At 42.5% G+C, this 20,954-nt stretch overlaps 2 protein-coding genes across 2 annotated transcripts in view; both read left to right on the top strand.

Annotated features, from left to right (window-relative positions):
- Positions 1-17,317, top strand: part of LOC135211818 (dTTP/UTP pyrophosphatase-like) — a 148,154-nt gene extending 130,837 nt beyond the window's left edge. The window contains exon 5 of the mRNA XM_064245031.1: positions 16,627-17,317. Within this exon, the coding sequence (XP_064101101.1) occupies positions 16,627-16,771 (145 nt within the window). The 3' untranslated portion in view covers positions 16,772-17,317. The remainder of the gene's footprint in view (positions 1-16,626) is intronic.
- On the top strand, positions 7,226-16,620 carry LOC135217346 (uncharacterized). Its single transcript, XM_064253172.1, has 2 exons — positions 7,226-7,825; positions 7,935-16,620. The coding sequence occupies exon 2, from the start codon at positions 8,797-8,799 to the stop codon at positions 10,102-10,104; it is 1,308 nt and encodes a 435-aa protein (XP_064109242.1). The 5' UTR covers positions 7,226-7,825; positions 7,935-8,796; the 3' UTR covers positions 10,105-16,620.
- Positions 17,318-20,954: the final 3,637 nt, after the last annotated feature.

Genomic DNA, 20,954 nt, shown 5'->3' with positions numbered 1-20,954 from the left:
AAACTAGGCAGAAGGGCATACTCATTCAAAGTGATGCCATTCGGACTCAGTATAGCGCCCAGAATATTTACGAAGCTGGCAGAGACAGTAGTCCAAGAGCTGAGAACTCAAGGAATACAGTTAGTGGCCTATCTAGACGATTGGCTTATATGGGCCAGCAATGTAGAGGATTGCGTAAAGGCGACAAACAAAGTCATAAAATTTTTTGGAACACTTAGGTTTCAAAATAAACCTCAAGAAGTCCCGTCTTACTCCAGCAGCACGTTTCCAATGGTTAGGACTGCAATGGAACCTAATCACACACAGACTATCTCTTCCCTCAACAAAAAGGAAAGAAATAGCAAAGAAAACAAAAAGTTTCTCAAGGAAATTAACGTCCAGGAGAAGACAAGAAAGAATTCTAGGCTCACTTCAGTTTGCATCAGTAACAGACACATTACTAAAGGCAAAACTGAAAGATATAAATCGGGTATGGCGATCCAAGGCGAACAAGAGGAAACGAGACAAAATATCTCTAATTCCACAAATACTAAAGAAAAGATTGCTACCTTGGACCAAGGCCAAGAATCTGGCAAAATCGATTCCCCTACGATTTCCACCACCAGCGTTGGTAATACACACAGACGCCTCTCTAAGCGGTTGGGGAGGTTACTCCCCCAATACGAAAAAGTCCAAGGTTTGTGGTCAGTAACGTTGCGTCAACTCCACATCAAACATATTGGGAAGCCATGGCAGTATTCTTAACTCTGAAGAAACTAGCCCCGGCAAAGAAGCAACACATCAGATTAATTCTGGACAACGAAGTAATAGTCCATTGCTTAAACAGAGGGGGATCCAAATCAAGTCACATAAATCATGTGATGATAGCAATCTTTACGATTGCAACAAGAAACCAATGGCACCTGTCAGCTGTACACCTGGCTGGAGTGAGAAATGTGTTAGCAGACGCACGTTTCAAGGCACACTCCGCTGGAGTCGGAATGGTCATTGGACAAAGATTCATTCAATTGGATTTGTCAACAGATTCCGAACCTTCAGGTGGACCTATTGCCACGGAATCCAACAACAAACTAAAATGTTATGTTGCTCCCAACCTGGACCCTCTGGCTTATGCCACGGACGCCATGTCCATAGATTGAAACAACCTGGCAAAGAATTTATCTGTTCCCTACCGATAAACATGTTAATATGAAAGTACTAGACAAACTCAGGACTTTCAAAGGTCAGATAGCTCTGGTAGCCCCCAATTGGCCAAGAGCAATTGGTTTCCTCTGATGGTAGAACTAGGACTCCTCCCTCGGCGGATCCCAGATCCCAAGTTGACACAGGTAGTACAAACTCGCAGTGTGTTAGCTTCCTCAAGAATTCGGAGTGCCCTAACTTTATGGACTTTATGAAATTTGCAGCACAAGAGATGCTAACATTGATCCTCTAAATACCTTGTTTCTAGAGTCAGATAAAAGAGACTCACCCTTCGTCAATATGATTCAGCTGTAAGAAAACTGGCAAAGTTCTTAAGAGATTCTAAGGTTAGAGCAATGACTCGGAAACCTAGCAGTTACCTTTTTTAGGACCCTGTTTGAAACGGGATTAGCAGCTAATACAATTACAACAATTAAATCTGCCTTGAAGAAGATATTTCAGATTGGGTTTAATATTAATCTTACAGATTCATATTTTCATCAATTCCAAAAGCTTGCGCCAGACTAAAACCAGTAACCCGCTCCCACACAGTTCCTGGTTTTTAAATGATGTTCTAAACTGGCCTCTGAAACCAATAATGATTCATGTTCATACATAACACTGTTTAGAAAAATTTTATTTTTGGTAAGTTTAGCATCAGGCCAGCAAATATCTGAGCTTTCAGCATTATCTAGAGAACCGAATCATATTGTTTTTCTCGCATCTGGGGTAAGTACAAATCTTTCCAGACAAGAGATTTTTTAGCAAAGAATGAGGATCCACAGAACCGATGGTCACCGTGGAGGATTGTCCCACTTCCACAGGATCCATCCTTATGTCCAGTTAACACTTTGAAAGCTTAACTGAACAGAACTTCTAATAAGTCTTCAGGCCCTTTATTTATTAGAGAAAATGGAGGAAACATTTCCTTAAAAGGAATTAGACAGCAGATTCTTTATTTTATCAAACAAGCTAACCCAGAATCAATTCCACATGCTCATGATATTCGAGCAGTAGCCACGTCAGTTAATTATTTTCACCATATGAATTTTGAAGATTTAAAAAAGTATACAGGTTGGAAATCACCATTAGTATTTAAACGCCATTACTTAAAATCCGTAGAAGCCCTAAAATTTGCAACAGTGGCAGCAGGAAATGTAGTTCCTCCTGATATATCAGAACCATGTTAAGAAGTTAGTTCATTAGTATTCCTTACCTTTCTTTCTCCCCTACCTGCCTCATTTATTGTCCCTGCCTTAGCCTTGTTACTCACCTGTAATTAAATTAGATTTGGTACTCACCTGTATTGTAATTAACCTGTTCCGGTACTCAACATTTAGTTTATTGGATGTAAATTGTATAGTATTAAGATATATTGTGATATCTTTTGATGGTTTCCAAGAAATCTTGGACCCTCCTTTTGAGTACCAGTATTATTGTATATTTGTCTTGTATAAAGGTTACTAGAGACACCTTTATTTCTTTTGGAAATGTTTTTTCCTGAATAAGTTTTTGATAACTGATTACTTTTATGTCAGTTTGTATTAGATTATATATTTTGATACAGTATTAAAGTTCCTTCTTTATATATCCTAGTTTTTATTCTATTCCTTTTCAGGTAACTAATTACAAGCTATTGGACCAATTCTCTGTTACTATTTCACGGAGCGGCACAGGTTGAGCCCAGAAAAGGGATTTTGACAGAGGAAAAATCTATTTCTGGGCGAGAGACCTGTGCCGCCCAGTGAACCCACCCTTGTTTTTCCTCACCCTAGACTGGTCCAAGCTTGGGATGCTATGAGGAATGTTTAGGTACGTATGGGTGGTAGAGGGGTGGCGGGCAGTAGTGGGATGTAGAACGGCACCTCGTAGTAACGGGGGATGTTGGGAGAGGAGATAACTAATTGGTAAGAGACCTCTGAGAGTGGTTTTTCACGCTCCAGTTACTATACCGACACCCTATATGGGTGAGCGAGCTAGGCATATGCCCGGCATTCCATGCAACTTTTTTCTCTGGTATATATAGCAGTTTTATACCTTAGAAATGATGCTATAAGGAGCATTTCACTGGGCGGCACAGGTCTCTCGCCCAGAAATAGATTTTTCCTCTGTCAAAATCCCTTTCTTAAATTCTGTAAAAGTTTTGATTTCCTTGAACCTGAATGAATTTAGGGTCCGATGAGCATCTCCCTTCTCTGAACTAGTAATAGAGTAAAGCTTCATCTATATTCTTAAGCTCATCGGTAATTCCCCGGATGAAATTTGGCTTTCGGTGTCGGCTAGTCACTGCAACACCGAGTACAATTCTAATTTATTCTTTTCTGGATGACCCTTTTCTACATTACCGCAAAACCATGTAGCCTGTGTTATTACAGCAGCCTGTGCCATTCTAGAATACCTAGGTGCTAGTAATTGGTTAGTACTGTTATTATGGCTAGAAACAATCACACTAGTCGTAGGTATATTCGCTACTGTCAAAAGCAGTACTCTGTGTGGACTCTCACTACGTGATCATCGTGGGGGAAAATTTGTCTGATTACTCAGTCTTGATAGTCGGTCAGGGGTTGGACGTAGACTATAATGGTCTGAGTTTGGTTATAATTTCATTAAAATTTCTATTCATTTCATACTACAGCAGGACTAAGATACAATTTTAAAATATATATGCATTATCTTCATGTTGACAGAAGTCTTATCCTTATGTAGTCCATATCTTGCCTATATAATTTTCTTATATGATTACATCTAACATTTTCTTCCTTCAATCTGGAAAAACATTATGTTAGTACATGCTGTTATTCTTTATTCACACCACTGCACTTTGCGAATCATTCATAAGCTGAAATAAAATATCTTAATAGTTCTAGATGTATCACACAACACCAAAGGAAGAAAAAAAAAATTAATTTCTCTTAGAAAATTATGGCAAAAAAAATATCTCAAAAGATGATTATGATAAAACTATCTTTACAAAAGCATTACTATTATCATTATGCAGTACGGTGTGAGAAAATTCTATTTTGATTTATCATCAGTTAATCAATTAGGATACTTCAAACTTATTCCTCTTTCTTCGGTTTCTGGTTGCTTCGAACACTTCCGTGCTGCCCCGTGAATTTTTCGCTGCCGTCACCGCCGTTCTCTTTCGTGATGATTGTTGGTGCAGTTGGGGAATTGGGCGCTATCTCTGCCGTAACGATAGTTAGCGCTCTTATGTTGATTGAAGAATTCAGTCAATGGTTTGTTATGAAGCTCCGCTGTGCTGAATTTAAAGTTCCTGTTTTTCCGCTAATATGAACTGTCGAGTTGGCTTGGGGATTGCGGAATTCTGCAACGACTATACCATTACGGACGTCCACTAATCTTTGCAGCTTCTCACTGCATTTCACCGTTGGGCGAAGTAGGTTACTTCCACTGGACAAATTTTCATTCGCCCTCTTCTCTATTATGAAGTTGTTGAGCCTAGGCGGGTGCCCAGTCTAGGAGATATATTTCATTATGCTTCTACGAATTTCCCTTTTCTTCGTCCTTTGAGTTATTGAACTCGGTAATTCTTTTCTTCAATTGTAGAATGTTTGTGCCTTCGAAATTTCATTGTTTGTTGGTTCCGTTGTTATGGCGCTAATCACTATGAGCTCCGCTTTTCAGAGATAATGCAATTAATATGTCTATCGGTACGTACATATATTTTCTCTACCTTTCATATCTCCTCTGTGTGTGTTTGTGTGTTTAGTCACTATACGTGTTGGTGTTTTGCACTTAGAATCCCATATTCGCTACCACAATTTTTATGTTACAACATTCTTCGTTCCCTTTTATTTTTGGTTATTATTTGTTATATGTTATATGGGGGTACGCTTTATCTACCCAGCGTTGAGTTTCTATCTCTCCTAGGAACTTATTTCTAATACTTCTCTGTGTTTCTGGACTTGTATTCTGCACAATCGGCTGATCCTCGATCTTCTCGGTTGGTCTCTCAGGAGGCTGGTCACGTAGAGAAAATATGTGAGTTCGGTTTCCTTTAGAATTCTGGGCAAGTTAAACACCATGTTTTTGTTCTTAATTTTTGGGCTCAAGCCGTGTCACCGGTGAAATGTCTCGTTAGCCATTTCTAATATATAAAACTAATGCTAAATATACTAGAGAATAAACCAAAGGGACTGACTGAGGTTACTACCCTCAGGCGAGCACTTTTGTAAAATAAAAATGTCGTGTATTAACCAGGAGCGAGTAATACAGCCACGTTTCCTTCAACCCTACAGAAAGATCCACATCAACAATCCCCAACATATGAGGCGCCGTTATACAGGCCGCCTCCCCGCAACCAACACCCTCCTCCCGAGCGCCATCTACAACATCTTAAGTTAGCACAGCGACATTGTAGCACGAGATTTTTGTCTGTGTAAAATTTTACGTTTGTGTCGCTTTATTGTGATTCTACGATGGCAGCTTCCGTCCCATCTAAGTTGAGTACTCAGAACATGCTTTGATTTACTTTTTAGGTGGTAGATCGCCGTTTTTAAGACTTTTAAGCTCGTTTTGCTGGCGCTTCACGTGGCGTTATCGCGGGCTTCGTCCGCAAGGCGGCCGTTGTTTACTCTTTGGCGATATTTCTACCTAATTTTGTAAATTTATGATCTATATGCGCCTGGTTTTCTTGGGAGTGTCTTCCTTGATAGTATTATTTGTGATATCGAAACCTTATGGCTAGAATAGAGTTTTAATCGTTCCGTTATATTTCGATGCTTTTATATATATATATATATATATATATATATATATATATATATATATATATGTATATATATATATATATATATATATATATATATATATATAATATACGTAAGGAAGATACTCTTTGATTTCCAGGGTTAGGGAGTTCTAGTACTCCTTTATTTAGCATTTATTCAAGCCTTTTTTCATTTAGTTAGAGCTTTTTCGCAAGGTAAATTCACCTTTTACCTTTTGTTGTTAGGCCTAGCACCTAGGTTAGGTTGCTCTCTGAACCCTGCGTGGTGGCATATCTGTGCTGTTTTTAAGCGTAGGCTATGTGTTGGACCTTTAGCTCTTGTTTTCTGGAATTTCGATCCCAGGTGATTCAAATTTAATCGTTTTAGGGCTATAGGGGTTCTAATTAGAGTAACCTAGCGTAGGTTATTTAGGCTAGCCTAGCCTAGTAGGCTACTTCTTGTTCACCGTCTTTCTTTCAGTCTGTCCTCTTTTCACTTTCCATCAACGGTCGGTTAGCTGTTGTGAAACAGCGCCTGATCTTTAATTGTAACCTAATAGGCTTGCTTTTAGGCATGGATCCTGCGGCCGTTTGATGGAGTAGGTTTCATATTAGTTCATAGAACTTGTTACCTACTAGTCATCTTTAGAGAGAGAGACAGTTATAAGGGAGGCGGATGGGAAGTGGGGAACGTTAGCAGTGTTAACTTTTGGGTCTCGAGTTGAGTTGGTTGTCTTCATAGAATATCGTTTCTTTATCTCCGACCGCCGGACTCCGGGGGGGCGGAGTGAGAGAGACTGTTATTTATCTATTTACATCTTTCATCCCCTCTCCGTTCTATTTAGATGTGAAGGATTACAAGATTGATGTTTTTGACAACCAGTTCCTCACGGTTCGACTCATTTTGTTTTCATTTCAAACGTGACTTGCTCCTTCCTTCGTGTCCCGGTAGTTCCGGGATGTCAGCAGGGAGGGGTAGGTCTCCTCCCCACAATGATTTATGTTATTATAGTATACATAGATCAAATTTGACGTTAATTTCCTGCTGATTTTCAAGTCGTGGTAGGTCCGGAGTTCTGGGCCCGGATACGTTTGAATTTCATAAGGAATTGGTTGATTTACGTATACGATTGTCTGCTAATTCATTCGGGATCGTGGTAGGTCTAGTATCTAGGCCCGGATACCTTCCTGACGGATTGGCATCTCTAACATTCATTTATTTTTAGCTCTAACTGTAGTAAATTTTATCCGGTCGGTGGTAGGTCTATCAGTATAGGCCTGGATACCGTCAGGATAATGAAATTTATATTGTTTAGCATGTTTTATAATTATATCATTTTGTTTTATACCGATTTTTCTAGACGTTGGCAGGTCCTGAAAAACGGACCCGGATATCGTCCGGAAATAACGGTTGTTCATTTATTGTGTTTATCTTTTACCCATGTCCTCTTTGTTAAGAAATTCTGTAGTCCGGCGATGCCGGATTACTATTTTAGTCGAGGCACACTGGGGTTTCAAGAGATATTGTATGTGTTTTTCCGAGTTTCCTTTCCTCCTGACTATTTTTATGTTAGCATCTCATTCCGGCGACGCCGGATTTTGAGTTGAGGGAGAGTGAGGATTCTCAAGAAAAATGTAAATCTGTATCATCCAAAATTTTCCGGGAGGTACCCTTGGAAAATTACTGTTATAGTTTAACATGATGATTGGTTGATACTCTTATTTTGATATCTCTTACAGATGTTACAGTGTGCTGAAGTGGGCTGTTTCGCCATACTCCAACAGCCGTGCGGACATGTAGAGTGTCGCACTCACTCGGCATGTGCAGTCCAAGTTTTGGAAGAGACGGTCTGGCATTATGAGAGATGCCAGGTCTGCTATGATCTCTACGCACAGATCACTGATGACTCGGTAAGTAGACATATAATCTGCGCTTACTGTTCTCTGTTTTATTGGATGAATGCTTCTTCTATACATCTGAAGTATTTTTACCTGCGTCTGATCAAGGATTCTTTTCCAGGCCCTTAAAGAAGTGAAAGATACGGCACTCGCCACCTTGAAGGTTTGGGTAGGTGGCTTTGGAAGAAATGTAGGGAAAGCTAGGCCCTATATTCTTTCCCGGGATGCGGCTTCCGTCATCTACCCTAATTAAAAGACTTCGGCTGTGGCGGAGGAAGTCGCGGCGCCATATCTTCAAGCAATTAACGAAGAATTCCAGAGTTTGGAACCTTTAGAGGGACCCGAGGCAGAGGTAGTAGCGGAAGTCGGCGGCTTGCACTTATCGTCTGAGCCGATGCAGACGGATCAGGTAGGTGAGGCAGTAGCTAGTCCTTCTCCTTCGTTCTCCTCCTCTGACTTCCCTCCTTTTCCTTCTCTTACTCCTTCTCCAGTCGCTTCTCGCATCCCCTCTCGTACTCCTCCAGGGTTCGAGGGTTTTGGGAACGCTGACACAATTAAGGCAGCGTCTGTTCGGCCTAAGGTGAAGACCGTGAAGACTAAGCAGCTGCTTGCGAAAGTGAAGTCCGGCACCTCGGCCCTTTCTGCCGCGGACTCCAACTCTAAGAGTAGATCTAGCCGAAGCGGCAGCAAGGACAAGTCCTCACGTAGGACTAAGGAGAAGCTTGCTACTCCTTCTCCTGCTCCTTCACCGGCTTCTACCCCGATAGCTGCGGCTATTCCGTCACCGACTTTCCCGTCTACATCAGAGGAAGTGCCGGTTAACTTAGAGGTTCTGACTTCCCTTCTAATACAGAAAGTTAGTCAAGAAGTTTTCTCTCAAGTAGCTAGGGATATGGCAGCTCTTTCAGGCAAACTGGAATCGCACGTCTCGTACGGACCAGTCAGTGTCAGAGCTGTAAGGGATAGTGAGCCAACATCAGTTGATGATGGCTCAGACAGGTGGAAACCCACAGCTTTTGTCGATCCTGCCTAATGCGGCCAATCTACCTCCCTTTGAAGCAGGCAATCCGTGGCGTTTAGCTTTTGGAGCTGTTTTGCGTGACGGGAAGCTCACTATCGAAGGGTGCGGGACACGCCCTTTAGAAGACTTTGAGTTTCACCCGACAGATTTGCAATCTCCTTTCTTAGGCTATGCAAGGTTGACCAAGGAAGCTCTTGTAAGGGAAGACAAGGTTCCGGCTGAGACTCTTATCTTCCCAAGAGAAGCGGCCCAGTCAGCTTGGCTCAGGACTATGAAGGAGATAGAGTGTGTCAACACTAAGATCACTCCATTTAAAGGGAAATACACCACCTTCACTATCCCAAAGGATCACCCGCTGCCTTGCACCATGAAGATCGCCGAGCTGACCCTGAAAGCTGCGGAAGAAGACAAGCCTCTTCCACAATTGAAGGAGACAGACTTGACGTCTTTGTTGGTGCCCGAAGATCCTACATACTGGCATCAAACTCCAGAAACGTTCCAGAAAGGGAAGTTGGAAACAGATTGTGCTTCAACACAATTTAATGAGAGACTCCTTAAACTACCTGAGCATCTCATTAAGGCCGAGTTTGAAGCAAGGTGTAGGCTGAGTCGTTCCCTTCACTCAGTCACTTCTGCGGAGATGATTGCTTCCACCTATCCGACCACTCCGGAGTTTCAGGTCCTTACCAAGTCGTTGTTAGGCACCTTTCAACACGACTTGTTTGATTTCGCTGTGGCTCGAAGAGCCTGCCGGAAGTTTGTCCTAAGACCAGCAACGATCAGACATGAGCCTAATAAGCTCATTAGATCTTCAATATGGGGACCTTTCCTCTTTCCAGAGGATTTAGTAGCTCAGGTTACGCAAGAGGCAGTGAGAGCCAATCTAACACTTGCAACCAGATGGGCTCTTAAGTTCAAGCGTCCAGCAGATCCTTCCCCGGCAGGCACTCAGAAGGCCAAGAAGCCAAAGAGGTTTCAACAGAGAAGGTTTCAAAGATCTCCGGCGGTGAACCAACCTTCCACTTCCATGCCTCCGCCGCAACAATCATACATGTGGGTACAGGCACCAGCACCACAGTCTAATCAACCCTTACTTCCATCACCGGCCTACAACCAGACTTATGAGGCACATACTTCCTTTCAGAGGTATGCTCCTAGAGGAACTAGAGGACGTGGTACCTCCAGACGGGTCGGCGGAGGAGGGGGAAGGCTCGCAAGAGCCAGACCCTACAGAGGAGGTAGAGGTTCAAGACCAGCTGTCAACCAATGAGACAGCCAAGGTAGGTGGGAGATTAGCTCTATTCAGGCACAGGTGGACATTCAACACCTGGGCTCACAGTGTCATATCAAAAGGTCTGGGATGGAGGTGGAAGAAGGGACCACCTCCCCCATACAAGTTTTTTCAAGACCGGACACCAGATCTAGTAGCTTTCACTCAGGAACTACTCCAGAAAAGAGCAATAAAAAGAGTCAGGAACATCAAATTTCAAGGCAGACTATTTTCAGTCCCCAAGAAGGGCACAGACAAGAGGAGGGTGATTCTAGATCTTTCACGGCTCAATTCCAGTATAGTATGCGACCAATTTCACATGCTAACCGTGACCCAAGTGAGAACCTTACTTCCCCGTGGAGCCGTCACCACCTCTATAGATCTTACCGATGCTTATTATCATGTGCCCATAGCAAGGAACTTGTCCCCTTACCTAGGGTTCAGGTTAGGAAGAGAAGCTTACTCCTTCCGAGTCATGCCATTCGGCCTTAATATTGCTCCCAGGATTTTCACCAAGTTGGCGGACGTGGTGGTCCAAGAAATTCGGAGTCAGGGAATTCTATTGGCAGCATACCTGGACGATTGGATAATTTGGGCTTCCAACAAGGAGCAATGTCTGGAATCAACCCACAAAGTCATGAGATTTCTAGACCATTTAGGTTTTCAGATAAATCTTCAAAAGTCAAGACTTGTCCCCAGCTCCAAGTTCCAATGGTTGGGACTACAGTGGGACCTCCAGACACACAGGTTTTCAGTTCCTTGGGAGAAGTGCAAAGAGATTGCGAAAGCCACAAGGCAGTTCATAAGAAACAAACTAGCATCGAGACGGGCCCAGGAAAGGATTCTAGGCTCCTTACAGTTTGTAGCAGTGACCCAACCGGTACTGAAAGCCAGACTAAAAGACTTCAACAGAATTTGGAGAAGTCGAGCCAATATAGGCTTAAGAGACAAGCTGTCAAAAATTCCCCAGCTCTTACGCAAGAGTCTAAAACCTTGGTCTACAGCCAAGAGTTTAGCAAAGACAGTACCACTTCAGTATCCTCAACCGGATCTGGTGGTTCATACAGACGCATCCCAAAGCGGATGGGGAGGCCATTCCCCTACTCAAAAGTTTCAGGGAAAATGGTCCAAGACCTTCCAAAGATTCCATATGTGTTAGAAGCTATGGCAGTTTTCCTTACTCTCAAAAGGATGAATCCAAAGAAAGGGATACATATCAGGTTTGTCCTTGACAGTGCAGTAATTGTTCACTGCATCAACAGAAGGGGCTCCAAGTCCAAGTTCGTAAATCATGTGATGATTGCGATCTTCTCTCGAGCACAAAAACTTCGCTGGCGCCTATCAGCCACACATCTAGCAGGAGCCAGGAATGTAGTGGCAGATGCTCTGTCAAGGACATCCCCATTGGAGTCAGAATGGACACTAGACGCACAGTTGTTTCAATGGGTGTCCAAGCAGGTCCCGGGTCTTCAAGTGGACCTTTTTGCCACGGAGTCAAATCATCATCTTCGATGCTATGTGGCTCCCAACCTGGACCCTCTGGCCTTTGCCACAGACGCATTGTCTCTGGATTGGAATCTTTGGAAGAAAATTTACTCATTTCCACCGGTCAATCTCCTGATGGAAGTCCTTCACAAGCTCAGGACATATCGAGGGAAAGTAGCCTTGATAGCCCCCTGGTGGCCGAAGAGCAACTGGTTCCCTCTAATACTGGAATTGAAGCTCCGTCCCAGACGGATCCCCAATCCAATACTGTCTCAAATAGTACAAACCAAGAAAGTATACGCTTCCTCAAACAGTCTACAAGCCCTAACTTTATGGAGTTTATGAAGATGGCAGCTCTTCATGATTCTGGTATTGATCCGGAAAATATTACTTTCTTGGAATCTGATAAGAGATTCTACTCGTAGACAGTATGACTCTGCTCTTAAGAGGTTGGTTAAATTTGTGAAAGAAAAGGAAGTGCAGGTTATGACAACCAATCTAGCAATTTCATTTTTTAAAGAATTGTTTGATCAAGGCTTAGCTCCTGGTACTATTACGACTATGAAATCTGCCCTTAAAAAGATTTTCTTGGTAGGGTTTGGGATAGATTTAACTAGTTCCTATTTCTCCTCTATCCCTAGAGCTTGCGCAAGGCTGAGACCTATACATAGGCCTCAGTCTGTTTCCTGGTCTCTAAATGAAGTTTTGAGGCTGGCTTCCAGTATTGATAATGAATCCTGTCAGTATTCAATTCTACTTAGGAAAACTTTATTTTTGTTAAGTTTAGCCTCAGGAGCAAGAATTTCTGAACTGTCGGCCTTGTCTAGAGATCCAGGCCATATAGATTTCCAACCTAATGGTAATGTTTTAGTTTCACCGGACAAAACCTTCTTAGCCAAAAATGAAAGTCCACAAGATAGATGGACTCCTTGGTCAATAGTTCCTCTTCCTCAAGACGCTTCTCTCTGTCCAGTTCAATCTCTCAAAACTTATTTAGATAGAACGTCATTTAAGTCCTCAGGTCCCTTATTCATGAGAGAAAAAGGAGGAACAATTACTATGAGAGGTATCAAACAACAGATTCTTTACTTTATTAAACAGGCAGATCCTGACTCATTTCCCCTGGTTCATGATGTCCGGGCAATTGCTACCTCTATTAACTATTTTCAGCATATGAAATTTGAGGATCTGAAAAAGTACACTGGGTGGAAATCTTCGACAGTTTTCAAACGCCACTACCTTAAATCTCTTAATGCACTTAAGTTCCCTGCCGTGGCTGCAGGAAGTATTGTAGTTCCTGAAAACTCTTAACTTCCTCTTTCTCTGACACCTCCTCTTTTATTTCCCACTTGCCTGCCTCACCTAGTTGTTCAACCCTGCTTTCCTCTCCCTTGGGCCTTCAACAGGCACGGGTGGGGCGGATTGTATTAGCTTGTTTAAGAGATCCTTTTGTACCAAGTACTGCTGTATTGTTATAATTTTGTTTTACCTTTAGACTTTACAGGTGAACTCCTGTAGCTGTACATAAATTCGTTTATTGAATTCTCTCATTTTGTTAAAGCTTTGAGAAAGGTCTTTTGTTAACAATACAATTTTTTTTGTGTATTGGGGTTTATATATATTAAAATTCCTTTTTATATTTAATTTGTTTAGTTCTCCTTTCTTGTTACAGTATTTTCTTTATTTTCAGCTTGCCCCATTTCTCTGGTACAATTTCACCGGTGACACGGCTTGAGCCCAAAAAAGGGATTTTGACAGAGGAAAAATCTATTTTTGGGTGAGGAGCCGTGTCGCCCGGTGAACCCACCCTTCAGTAATATCTTGATCTCCCACCCGGTGGTGGTACAAGCTGGGGGTTGCTAACTCTAGATGTTGTAGATGGCGCTCGGGAGGAGGGTGTTGGTTGCGGGGAGGCGGCCTGTATAACGGCGATTGGGGATTGTTGACGTGGATCTTTCTGTAGGGTTGAAGGAAACGTGGCTGTATTACTCGCCCCTGGTTTATACACGACATTTTTATTTTACAAAAGTGCTCGCCTGAGGGTAGTAACCTCAGTCAGTCCCTTTGGTTTATTCTCTAGTATATTCAGCATTAGTTTTATATATTAGAAATGGCTAACGAGACATTTCACCGGGCGACACGGCTCCTCACCCAAAAATAGATTTTTCCTCCGTCAAAATCCCTTTATTATTGTAAACATACAATCTCACTTTCCTATCACACAAGGCTTAATGACACAGGATAAACGGAGTTTAAACCGACACAAGTTATGCGTCCAGAAGTGAGTAGTTAACTGCTTATTTCCATCGTTCCAACTGAACTACGGACCCATTTCTGATTTCTGGCTCCACCCCTTCTTCTTCTGGATTTCTTTCAAGACCACCCTAATTCTTCGTAATTGGGTAATTTTTAATGCCTACCACTTCCGGCGACGACATCTAACAAATCAGGGTGTATGCTGTGAGCAGTCGTGTTCCACCCACTTGTTGTTGCTCCAAGGTCAAAGTTTACATCTAACAGTTTGCATCATCGATTTTTGTTGTCTCACTCAGTCCCTTTTCTGCATTTTATGAGTGCCGTATCGCAAACATCCTGGTTTGCGTTTCTCTTCTACTTCTCTTTCGCCTTCATCTACTAAAACTCTACTAGAAGAGTTTTCCTAGCTAATATATTTCCTACATAATTAACCTTAATTCTTCTGCTCAAGAACAAGAGAGTAGCTATAGGATCAGAAATGACTACATAAGGGGGTCGACTATGGTGGTGGAAATATCAAAGTAAGTGCAGGAGGGGAGGCTGAGATGGTATGGACACCTGTTGAGGATAGATGAGGCTATGCTGGGAGATATACTATGGGGATGGAGGTTCAAGGAAGAAGAAGAAGAAGAAGAAGAAGGAGAAGAAGAAGAAGAAGAAGAAGAAGAAGAAGAAGAGGGAGACCAAGAAAGAGATGGAAGGACTGTGTGAGAGGAGACTTACATGAGAAGGGAATTGAGGAGGTAGAAGCGCAGGATAGAAAAAGATGGAAACGGGCTCATCCGAAACGGTGCCCCCATATTAAAATGGGAACCAGTTGGGAAGAAGAATAAGGTAATGCTTACCCTAAGATTTTGAATCAGCATCACTTCTAGTCTCACTCATCATAGGCGATCATATCCCGAAGGCAGTATTCTAGACACAGTAGCTATAGCTTAGCAAGTGAATGAAGTATGTGCTCCCTTCAGTGAAGTTTTTCACACAGAATTGAAGAAGTATTGGCCTGATTTGTTTCATGTCCAAGACACAAGGAACTTACTCACAGCATCATCTCGCATACTCATTGTTCTTTCATAGTATTTGCTTTTCCTGCTTGAGAATAAGAAAAATATCCTTCTATTTTGTCTTAAAAATAGCTGTGAGGATTATTCCTCACAAGATTAAAACTTTTTGAAAAAAAGGGAGCTACCTGTTTTTATCCATCAGCATAAATACAATGGAACTGGATACAAACTGTTTCATTCTGTTTATGTCAAGTTATCTTGCAAGCATGTGATATCACTTTTTAATTTGTAACTTCCAGCTCAAAGTAATGGATAATTAAATCAGGGCTATATCAACATTCTGGCCTTTAAAAGAAATAAGGATGTTTACCATGCTTTTAACTTTGCCCTCTTGTTCTTGAATCCTTTGGCTTGTTCTCAGTTGCCCTCTTGCAGGTGCTGACCAGTTAGTTACTCCCTCTCAAAAGAAGAGAATGCCCCTGTGACTGCTTTTTCTCCTGACCTTGGTCACTTGTCTTGTACCGGGGTCAGTTGGGGTACTTACATGCATGTTGTAGATAAAGAATAAGTGAGGATCATTATTGATTTAGTCCTACAACAGTACAAACTATAGTGTTAGTAACAAAGTACTAACCCATTTCATGACAGAACTGAAATTCCAGACCCAGTCATCCACTTGTTCACCAGGTCCAAGTCCTTGGGAGTCAGTGTCCGAGTAGCAGCAAGACTCCTCTTGCTGAAGTAACTACTTAGTTGTAAAGTGATGAATTTTTAGTGCCAAACCACATACAATTTTTCAAAAACTATTTTTATATTTAGTACAAACCCAAACTTTACAAAGGTCATTTTGCCCCCTCCCAATCCCACAGAACTGCAGACTGGCGAGACAACACACGATAAGACCATGTTCTGCCAAGAGCAAGCCTTCTGAGCCTAGATTTGCAGAAGATGAGCAGGATTCTATTTTTGAGTGTGTCTAGAAATCCAACTGATGCACTTGAAAGCTATCATAAATTTTGCATGAAAAAATATATTTTATTAACCCTTAATGGACGAAAACCCTCATACGAGTAACTATAACAGGTTTTGAGTGGAGGATGGACTACCTTCTGGTGAGTATCAATATAAGGCGGAATCAATTTGGAGAAATAGAGCGTGGAGGTTCCATTACTTCAATAGCCCACAAATTTACTAATGGCAACTTTTAGACTGGCTCAGCTCGCCAATTCTAGGCGGTTCATAATTTAGTTTTGTACTTGACTTCAAGGGGACATGTACTGCCTCTCTCTCTCACATTATGTCTTTTTATATGTTTGCTGATAAATATACCCAGGGGTTGCTGTTGGTTTTAGTTCTTATATTTTATGATAGTATCCATTAGTATAATTGTAATTTTGCAAAGAAAAGTGCAAAGGAACATTAGAAAGAACTTATATAATCCAAAAAAGTTACTGCATTTTCAGTCTTAGTAAATTTATATAAATATCTTACAACAAATATACTCAGAATTTATTACTAATTTTATTTTGTGACCTGTAATTATAATTTTACAAAATAAAATAAGATTAATTATTATAAATAACATAAAATTTGGTATAATGATTGTCTTGTAAAAGAGGCCCACAAGGGATTGTAAATTTGTAGTAATTTTCAACTTCTTGTGGAAGGTAGGGGGAATTTTTCTTTCTTACACCTTGTTTATTTTAGCCTGACTCTTAAGGGTTAAAATTTATATATTTTCAGAGGCTTATAGATGAATTGTGCTGTTTATTTTCAGGGACAAGGCTGGTGGCTATGGAATTCAAGGTCTAGGAGGTACCCTTGTGGAGTCTATTGACGGAGACTATTATAATGTAATGGGGTTTCCACTCCATAGATTTTGTTGTCATATGGCTGCTGCTATAGAGAAAGTCACGAGCTAGATATCTTTATAAATGATGTGTTACTTTGTAGGTAAAGTACCATAATAGTATCACCTTACCACTAAATTTAAAAGAAAATAAATTTCACAAATAGAATGAAAGTTTTGTATCTGTACTGTATGTGCTTTATTTATTGATAATGAGTGAATACTTTTTACTTGCTTTATTATTTAATGCCAGTTTGCTAACATAATTACTTTCAATTTGTTATTATTTTATATCCTTGCCAACTCCTTTTTTGTTCAGAATGATAGCACAGGCAACTGTTGCTATACAGGTGGGTTAAGTTTCATAAAAGAGCCCCATCTACTGATTAAAATTTGAATTAAACCTACAATTAACTAAAGATTAAAAGGAAACTGAATTATTTAAGGAAATGAAATAAAGTAATGTCATAGAAAACAATACAGTTTGGAATAAAACAGCAGAAAAGACTGCACAATCACCAATTCCAATCCATCAACTTTAAAGCATGTATCTTAATTAGGACATTAAAAAAGAAGTATAAAATAACTAAAGCTAAAGAAATTATAAAAAAAGAGAATGTAAAGAAATGGAAAATAAAATTTGATCAGAAAAACAAAAGACAATGATTGATTACACCAGGGAAGGGCAATGGACAGTAGCACCAGATTGTACCATGAGATTGGGAGAGTTCGGATGCTTTTTCGTGTTTTTCTTACCCACAACTCGGTTTCTGGGGCGAGTGAAACCACTACCACGGGTCCTTCTCCAATTAGCCTCTCCTACATCAAAAAACCTCAAGAATAGGGGAGCCGACCTACGGCTCACTACCTGCTACCGTGTAGCTAGCGCCTGTGATGTCATTCCTTTGATAGCACTACTACGCTGCACACGCGTTTTCTTTTGCTGTGTTGTATTTCTCGCTTTTTGGAATTTTATTTCACCATGGATCGTTAATCTGCTTCTGCATCCAAGTTAAGTACTGCTATTATGGTTGACACTATTTAGGGAATGCCTTTGGCTTTTTTAACCGAATTATTTAGGTTTGTCTGAGTCGTTGCCCCATGCGGCTTCGGCCCCGAGCCGCCATTACAGCGTGCCCCTTTGTGTCGCCTCATTTCGGGTCTCACGTGGTCTTCCATACCTAGTGAACACGAATTTTTATAGTAGTATTATGATATCATGGTGTTTTTTATTATTATTGGTGATGCTTTTTCGACGATCATGTGCTTGCACAGGGGTTTCTTTCGAGCACGTGTTCTTGTTTCGTAGGTCTTCTGGAACCTACCGTTACAGTTTCATGCATGCTGTTTATTTTGGTTAGGTTACCTCGTTAGGCCTTATGAGTCTATAGTAGTCTTTCTTTTAGTCTTAGCCTACCCTGGCTGCCTGTCCTACGTATATTCATAACGGCACTAAGCCAGCTGCTCGGAGTTACCAAGTTTTGATCATCCTTACCGGTTGGTCGTACATGGTCCTTCCAGGACGTTCCTCTCTCTCTTTATCTCATTTTTTCATTTTCCCCGTGTTTAGTACATAATTTATTTCAATTTATTTCAATTTTTCTCATTGTTGTGAGTCGCCTTCAGTCGGCCTATAGGCCTTCCTTTCGTCTGGCCTTCTTCACCTCGTGGGTCCCTACACCCAACCGTGAGGGGTCCAGGCGATCGTGTAGTCGCCACCACACTACCACTCTCTCTCTCTCTCTCTCTCTCTCTCTCTCTCTCTCTCTCTCTCTCCCGAGCTCCCACCCAGGTGGGTTGATATCTCGCTCACGTTGTCCCTGAGAACCGATCCGAGTTCTCTCTTGGGGGAGAAGGAGGCCCCAACAGGGGCCCACGGTGTGCGGGTGGCGCTACTCAGCTGTTCTCAACCCAGAGTAGGGGAGGAGCTTTGCTCTACCCAGCCTCGGTCGGCCACCAGGCTTGGGTGAGCTCAGCCCTCCTCGGCTCTCTGGGCTCTAACCTTGCCCTTAGTCACTCCCTCCCCTCCTCTTGGCGGGAATAGGATACCGGCATAGCCGGAGCCCTTGAGGGTTATGACTTTACAGTGGCTCCGGCCTCCAACAGGCTTACATTATTTCATTTTCTTATTATAAATTTTATTATGTTTATAGTATTATTTTATTGAAGCAAATATGCTTCCCAGGGAGCTACCCCTCCATTTTTAATTTAAGTTTTTGCGGAACCACAGAGCTCCGCTGCCTCACCACACCCAGACTCTCCAATCTCGCCCGGTACCTGCTTGGACTACTCCTCTCTGGCGTATAACAATAGTAGCTACCCCGATTCGGTAGTTGTCTGTTCTCCGGTATCACCGGAAACACAGCTAACTACCTGCTACTTTTATACCGGAGTCCTCAGCACGGTGCATGGCAAGAGCGGCCGAGTCGGGAATAACCCTACAACACCGGAACACTCCGGTGTTATGAAATATCAACCGTGGACTTTGTCCAGTTGGTTAACAATGGTACTCATGTATCATTCCTTTTGCAGGCCACCCATTGTATGGTTACCGGCTGCAACGTCGTCCTTCAGGATCCCTGTGGGCACAACTTCTGCCGGACCCACGCCACCTGCGCAGTCCAACTAGATGGTTTGGTAGCGTGGCATCATGAGAACTGCTTCTCCTGCTACGATCTCGTGGAACGTGTCTCCTCTGATGTAAGTGCCTCTCCAGCGTTTACATGGAGGAACAGGGTGGATCATTGTAATATATATATCAACCATATACCTTCTAGGTTGTTATAATATTATGAGATAAATTTAAGTTTAACACTAACCTTCTCTAACAGGCGGCTCAGTCTGTTCGGGATGCTGCTCTCGCCACCCTCAAGGTATGGGTGGGCGGCTTCGGGCATAACGTAGGCAAGGCAAAGCCATACATACTCTCTCAAGAGATGGCTACTTTGATCTTCCCTGGAGGGAAGAGTACAGGATACGTGGACCCCGAAGTAGCAGCTCCCATCATAGCATCTATTCAAGACGCAGTGGCTCAACAATCGGGAGGCTTCGGCGCAGGAAGTCACAGAGGAGGTCGCGCCTCTCGATCTGGACGTCGAGCCCATGACAGTAGATGGCATGGGCTACGGTAAGGGTGTTAATGAGGCAAGCCTTGTAGGTGCTCAAGGCCTCTCCTTGAGCACGTCTAGACCCTCTTCTCCTTCTTCTTCTACTTCCTTCCAAGGGTTCTCTGGGGGATTTCCATCATCTAGATTGAAATCCTTCTCGGCGATCCCTAAAGTCAAGGGCAGGCTTGACTCTAAATTGCTACCAAAGCCCATTCCCAGAAAATCATATACTAGCCAAGTCCATAAAGCTCCGGCTCACCACCCCGGAGCGGACAAAACCAGACAGGGGTCTCTCTCCAAGGGCTCGAAGACCAAGTCTTCCAAGGGGAGGACCCACCCTTCCTCCTCCGATCCCGTAGCATCCACCTCTAAGGGTGCAATACCTAAGGTATTCAAGGAGAGGGCAGAGCCCCCCTCCTTCGACCAGGAAGCATTCGCATCCAATATGATGCAACAAATGGGGAACATGGTTGGGAACTTGGTTAATACCAAGTTCCAAGAAATACTCGAAAGGCTGGGCACTCAAGAGACTATAGTCGCTGGTCTCCAACAAGGCGTAACTTCGGGCCTTCAACAACCCGGTCAGTTAGCCCATGGTCAGGTTATGCCGGACTCCTCCACTCTCCCTTCCTTCCATCCAAGCAATCCTTGGAGGGTGGCTAATTATGCACCTTTCGTAAACGGAATGCTTACGATTGAGGGCTGCGGAACTCGAAGGATTGATGACTTCGAGTTCTACCCACCAGGGTTGCAGGCTCCTTTCATAGGCTATGTCCATCTTACGGAATCTGCTTTGATCAGGGAGGACAAGGTCCCGAAAGAGACTGCCATCCTCTCTCGGGACCAAGCTCAGCAAGTAACCTTGACGAATGGCAGTGTGTGAACAATAAGGTCACAGCCTTCAGGAGTCCATTCACGATTTTTACTGTAGATGAGGACACTCCAATCCCGTTCACACCTAAAGTGGCAGAACTCACTCTGCAAGCTGCAATGAGAGATGAGCCTATGCCACAGCTCCGGGAGACGGAAGCTACATCTCTGCTACTTCCTGGAACAGATGATCTATGGGTAGACTTGCCAGCAACCTTCTCGGTTGGTAAGCTTAAACCTGACTGTGCCATCTCTTTATTCAGTGAGCGGCTACCCAGG

Source organism: Macrobrachium nipponense, chromosome 19 (genome assembly GCF_015104395.2).
Source record: "Macrobrachium nipponense isolate FS-2020 chromosome 19, ASM1510439v2, whole genome shotgun sequence".
Lineage (NCBI taxonomy): Eukaryota > Metazoa > Arthropoda > Malacostraca > Decapoda > Palaemonidae > Macrobrachium > Macrobrachium nipponense.
This window is presented reverse-complemented; position numbering and strand designations above follow the sequence as displayed.